This window comes from Merops nubicus, unplaced genomic scaffold (genome assembly GCF_000691845.1).
Source record: "Merops nubicus isolate BGI_N331 unplaced genomic scaffold, ASM69184v1 scaffold19191, whole genome shotgun sequence".
NCBI lineage: Eukaryota > Metazoa > Chordata > Aves > Coraciiformes > Meropidae > Merops > Merops nubicus.
In genome coordinates, this window is record NW_008586540.1 from 3,844 (window position 1) to 9,975 (window position 6,132).

At 52.4% G+C, this 6,132-nt stretch overlaps 1 protein-coding gene across 1 annotated transcript; it reads right to left on the minus strand.

Moving 5' to 3' along the window:
• Positions 1-2,056: 2,056 nt before the first annotated feature.
• Positions 2,057-5,328, minus strand: RHBDD2 (rhomboid domain containing 2; the record flags this gene model as incomplete). Its single annotated transcript, XM_008948693.1, has 3 exons — positions 2,057-2,100; positions 4,497-4,647; positions 4,927-5,328. Coding segments are annotated over 3 exons (597 nt in total), but the record flags the coding sequence as incomplete, so codon positions are not given.
• Positions 5,329-6,132: the final 804 nt, after the last annotated feature.

Consider the following 6,132-nt stretch of genomic DNA (forward strand, 5'->3'; position numbering starts at 1 on the left):
ACCAGGACACACAGGAGCTTGTCTTTCAGATTGTCTCCAGCTTACAGTCTGGAGGTGTGCAACCTTTGTGATTGCTACCAGTCCTCATCACCCTTCTACGTGTTTCTGGAGAAAAAGAGGGATAAGATTCCTAGATTCAGAGATGAGGATCTCACAGGGAGGACAAGGAAGGCACCAATGAGAGTGGAGTAAGACCATTTCAGGGTGATCTCCTGCATTTCTTTCCTGGGATTGACAACATGCTTTCAGGTTTCAAACAAGCCCCTTACCCTGTTCTTGCTCTACACGTAACAATGCAACTGCTGTCAGTGGTTCAGGAAAAACAGGATCAGGAAACTGAGTCTACCTGTCAGTGGAAGATGGCTGTACAGCAACACAGGGCTTCCTCAGACACTGCAGAAGAGAAAGACAGCAGCAGGGAAGAGCCCCGAGGCTGCAGCAGTTTCTGGGGGACAGGGCAGGCACCAGAGGAACAGCTCCAAGAGCAGTAATGGTACTTTGTGCTTCACTTGATTTTTGGAGCACAACAGATCTCAAAGAGCCAAGGGCAATAGCTGAGATCCTGCCTGATTCACAGACCCCAAGGCAGCAGATTCCTCCTGAGCATGGGGCAGTAAAGCAGCTACAGGGCTGGAAAGAAAGCTCAGGTCACTCCTGCCACAGGCACCAAACCAACCCTGCATCTGGCTCTGTCCCTGGCTGAAAACTCCCCTCTCCCACACACCTTTCCACCAGCTCTGAAGAAAACAGACAGAGACTGTGCTGGTACTGGTGGGGGAGACATTTAAAGCTGAGCAGTGTGAACACCCCCAATGGCATTGCTCCATTCCAGCTAATTCTTCCAACTCACTGTTCAGGTTCCTCCCAGCTCCTCAGATTTACACCCGTTTGCTCATAAAGGGCCAAAATCCCTTATTGAAGCACCTTCCACTCCTCTGCATGCACCTGAGGTCACCTCATCCTCAGTGCAGGCTGAGCTAGTGCAGTGCTATCAGAAAATGAAGGCAACGTGTTGATGCCTGCACAGACTGCAGCTAAGAAGGACCTCCAGCACGTTAGGGCTTATTTTGGGAAGGGGGACAGAAAAGGGTGCTCTGCATTCTGTCCTCTTGCCCCAGCCCTGATTTAAAAAGCTCTCTTCAAGGCAGTGAAGTCACTTGCACACACACTCATCTTCCTCCACTCAAATATTAAGTTATAAATGAAGGCTTTCATGATCTCAGCCTCTTTTGGGTCCTAGCTACCTCACACCTGTAAAGAAGATAGGAGGCCAAGAACCTCCTGTGGCTCTTCCTTATTGCCATGGCCTAGTTAAGCCCCAGATTAGTCCAATGCTTTGACAATTAAGCTCCTAACTGGAGTCTGGGGGCTGTGGCAGCGTGGAAAAAGGCAGCTGCTGAATACAGCAATGAAAAAAAGATCCAAAGGGATGAGAAGCACCCAGGGGTGATACAGTCACCACCTGCCAGCAATATCAAAAAGTGAAAAAAACTAATTATATAAAGGAATTAGAATTAAAGTAGTCTGTGCCAGGGAGCAGGGAGATGGGCTACACTGGAGCTACCATCCCATCTGTCACCCCAGGGACCTCAGAGACACCCTGCTCTGCGAGCAGCACCCTGCAGCAGGAGAGCCCTGCCACACTCAGGAGCATCAGTCCACCTGCACTCTGGAAAACTCAGGTGACAGAGGAGCCCCTGGGGCTGGGCTGCAGCAGGCACCAGGGGTGCCAGGGAGCAGGGAGATGGGCTACACTGGAGCTACCATCCCATCTGTCACCCCAGGGACCTCAGAGACACCCTGCTCTGCGAGCAGCACCCTGCAGCAGGAGAGCCCTGCCACACTCAGGAGCATCAGTCCACCTGCACTCTGGAAAACTCAGGTGACAGAGGAGCCCCTGGGGCTGGGCTGCAGCAGGCACCAGGGGCTCCAGCAGGCACTGCAGCGTGGCCGTGCAGAGGTCCCTCCTGTCCCACGGCACAGCTCTGCTGGAAGCCAGGGCTCTGAGCAGCAGGGTGCTGAGGCTGGAAGGTGGGCAGGGCTGGAGGTGAGGAGCAGGAGTAGCTCTGGGTGGGGTAGGCACCTGGCGCAGGGTTAATCCTGGGCAGGAGGAAAAGAGAAGGTTACATCCTGTTCAGAACTGGCATTGCTTCATTAGGGCTGGGAGAGCCCCGGGGGCAGATTTCCTCCTGACCAGCGCTCAGAAAGCTCCTGTTGTGGTTTGAGGCTTGGAATGGGGGCGTGACCTTCCAGCAACTGGGAGGACCCCGGGTGGGGGTGAAACCATTGTATTCCCTCCCCTTCCCACACACGCTCTGATAAGAGGCAGGGAGTGGTTTTTTGTTTCGCTCCTGCCTTGGAGCTCGGAGAGGAAAGTTCTCCTTTCACTCTGTGGGACCCTGGAACCATTTCTGAGGGTTTTGTATATTTTATCTTTTGTATTATTCCCCTGGGCTTTATATATATTATTTTCCTTACCTCCCTTTTTTGTTTTCTGTTCCTTGTTGAACAATATACTTCATTTTTTTCTAAAAAGTGTCTCTCTCTCTCTCTCTCTCTCGAGGGGGTGGGGGAGAGGCGAGGACACAGTTCTGTTCCGTGTGGGTCCTGCCCTGAACCCCTTTTTACACGGAACCAGGACAGCTCCCTGCAATCCATCAGAGATTCACCTCAGCAAGAGAAGCTCTGAGGCTAAGCAGGGCTTGGGTGAAAGCAGGTTTACTGGCCTCCCAGCACAGAGCTGCCCACTCCCAACCCACTCCAGCTCCACACCCACAGCAAGCGTGGCCCTTGGCTGGGAGTCTCTCTCTGCAAGGAATCCACAAGTCAAACTGCAACGTGCTTGGAGATTTCTGTGAGCATCCTGCCCCCCTCCACCCCAGGACACCTCTGCTGAGGAGACTCTGCAGCCCCCGAGGGTGACCCAGATGCCACCAAGGCCTTTGGTGGGAGCAAGAGCCCAGGGCACAGAGCACAAAGGGAAGGAGGAGTTACAAATAAAACCAATCACTCAAAAGCAAGGTCTAGAAACGGCCTTTGCCAACAGGAGACTGCCTCTCTCTCTGTTTTGGTGGATGAGTCACATCTGCCAGGGAGCCAAAGCCTCTGGGGCTTCAGGAGTACTGCTCAGCCCACGCACAGCAGCAGAGTGCTGAGAACCAGCTCAGCATTCAGGAGGGCTGTGACTGCCAGATTCCCAGCCACAACGAGAGGCTGCCTCATGCTGCAGTTTTGGGGCTCAGATTTTTTTGTTTCATTTAGGGTGTGGGTTTGTTTTTGGGTTTTTTTTTGGGTTTTTTTATCACCTGTTAACAAAAGATGATGCCAAAATCTGGACTTTCTAGTGATGTCTCCTGTCTGGTGGCAAGATGCTTGAAGTCTTACAAAAATAATAAAAATAACACCTTACAAACTAAATCAGGAGTTCTTATTGGGGCAAATGAACCAAAATAATAAAAATTAATCTCCAAAAGAACACAGAGAACTTGTGTCTAAGACAGATGCAAGTTTAGCTGCAGAGATGGAGATGCTGGACTGATGCAGGAACTGGCTCAGCACACAGGCTTTAGTTTGGATATTAGGACAAACACCTTCACTGGAAGGGTTGTTAAGCAGTGGAACAGGCTGTCCAGGGAAGTGCTGGAGTCCCCATCCCTGGATGGGGTTAGAGGATGTGCAGGTGTGGTGCTGAGAGACATGAGTTACTGTCAGGTTAATGGTTGGACTCCATGATCTTAAATGTCTTTTCCAGCCAAAGGATTCTGTGTTTCCAAGGCTTTACAGTGAGCTGAGGGCTTAAACAGTACAGAGAACTTAACCCTTAACTGGGGATAGAAAACTCTACTGCCTCCGTGAAGCTGAAATGACATCTTAGAATAGGGAAAAATTTGACCTACATTTCCCACATTTTTTAGAATACAAGTGTTGGCTTGTCCTATATACAACCTTAAAACCATTCCTGAACATCAGCTGCAGGCCTCAAGGTTTCTTTTCAGTACAGGAACCTTGGCCTGACACTGAAAGCGTGCATCGAAAGCTCTGTGTTGAGCTCCCCAAGTGACATATTTAATTCATAATACCCTGCTCCTACACAGATTTGGACACAACTCACCTCACAGCATTCCTGGGAGTCTCAAGGTGTGGCAAAGAAAGATAAAGATCACACTCCAGGGAGCCATAAAGCCAGGAACAAATGCCACAAGTCCTATCGCTAGGGCAGGACCATGCAACTTCACTTTCATGGGATCCCTTCCCAGCCACACACCACGGGCCTTTCCCAATTAGCTTTCACCCCAAGACTTGGCTGAATTAATGTGTGACAACATGCTAGTCCCAGGAATGTCACCAGGGTAACAGCAAAGGGTTCTCCTGTTCCCCCAGGCACCCAGGACAGGAACACCAAGCACAGTACAGCTTTTAGAGGCGATTTAATGCCTCACTTCTGCCCCAAAATTCCCCTGTATCCTAAGAGCTTTTGCAGGAACTCCTGTACTTACTTGCTGCTCTCAAAGGCTCTTCTCTCTGCTGAGGAGGCTGGGATGTATTTCAGGCCTGGGATCCTCTTCAGCAGGCTGAAGGGGAACACCCCGTCCAGCTTTGAGGCCACTGACTCTGGAAGGTCCAAGCAGGAGCAGTAGCCAAGGCCATCTGAAGGCAGCAGGACGTTAAGGGGGGAGCTGGAGAGAAAACACACTCCCTCCTAACACAGCCCCCCACAAACCACTTCCCCAAGGGATTCACCCAGTGCCACCTTCACAGATCTTCTCAGCTCCACGTTCTGTGTGCACCGAAGCCTCGGAGGCGGTGGAAACGTGAGAGGAAAAATGCAGAGCTGGGGGTGAGGAGGGCCAGCAAAGCCCAGGGAACACCACAAAAGGGCAACAAGGACCATGACACGTCCCCCTGCTGTGCCCCCAGAAAGGATACAGGCCTGCCCAGCCAGCAGCCCACAGAGGGCACTCAGGGGAGAGCAGCCAGGGAGGCAGCACGCCGGGCCCAGCAGCAGCCAGGGCAGCAGCAGCACGGGAACCGGGACACCACAGAGCAGAGTCCTCCTCACCCCCGAGCGGGCGCTGGACGCCCCCAGCATCGCCAAGGCCACCGGCGTGAAGCCTCCGGGATCTTCCAGCCCCGCCCCCCGGGACAGCGCGGCCTCCAGAGGGAGGTAGAGGAGGGCGGAGAGCAGGGCGAAGGCGGCGGTGAGCAGGCAGTGCCTCGCCGTGCCCACGCTCCGCTCGAAGCTGCCCCCGAAGCACCAGATGACAGCGGCCCCCCAGGCCAAGGAGGGGAGGTCCTCGTAGACAAAGATGTGGGTGATGACCCTGTGGACTGAGCACAGCAGAGGCAGCAGTGGGTTTGTTTTCAGCCACTCCCAGGGACAGGGTTGGGCAGAGGGAGGGGGAGCTCACAGCCATAGTTCCTTCTCTTTCTATCCTGGTGTGGAAATGGGGTTAAAAACTGCTTAAAACCAGGCCTGAGTAACCACAGAGAGTTTAACCAAGTGCTGTCCTGGGTGTCCCAGACGTTCCACCCAACTCCTGCTGCTTCCCCAGGAGCTGCCTGGAGAAAAGCAGCAGTGGCTGGAGAGAATTTCAGTCTCATTGAAAAGAGAAGGCAAGAGATGTAAAAACTGCTGTTATGGTAATTATGATTTTGCCTAAAAGACACAGATTTCCTCCAACGCCTGTTAAAACAAACACCTGGAGGTTGTGGGACCCCAGAAGTGCTTCCAGGCCCTCTGGGAGGACTGAGGAAGGGTTCTCCACCTCCCTCCCACCAACCTCAGTCCTGCAAACAAAAAACCAGCAGTTGAGAGCATAACCTGGAACCTTCTGACTGTCCCTCTGGAGGTATGTGAGGTGGGGGAACTCTCCCACCAGCTCCAGAGCATTGGGCTGCTGAAAATAATCACCACACAGGGGTAAGTGGGAACATGAGAATGAAAAGTGTGATAAAAATTGTTCTAAGAACAACCCAGGGCCTGAGGAGAGTAAAACCCTCAAGCTCCTAGCAGCATAGCCTGGCTCTGCAGAGCATCAAAGACCAGATATATAATCACTAAGGTTGGAAAAGAGCTTTAAAATCAGTCCAACCATCAGCTCAACATTACCACGACCACTAAACCATGTCCCC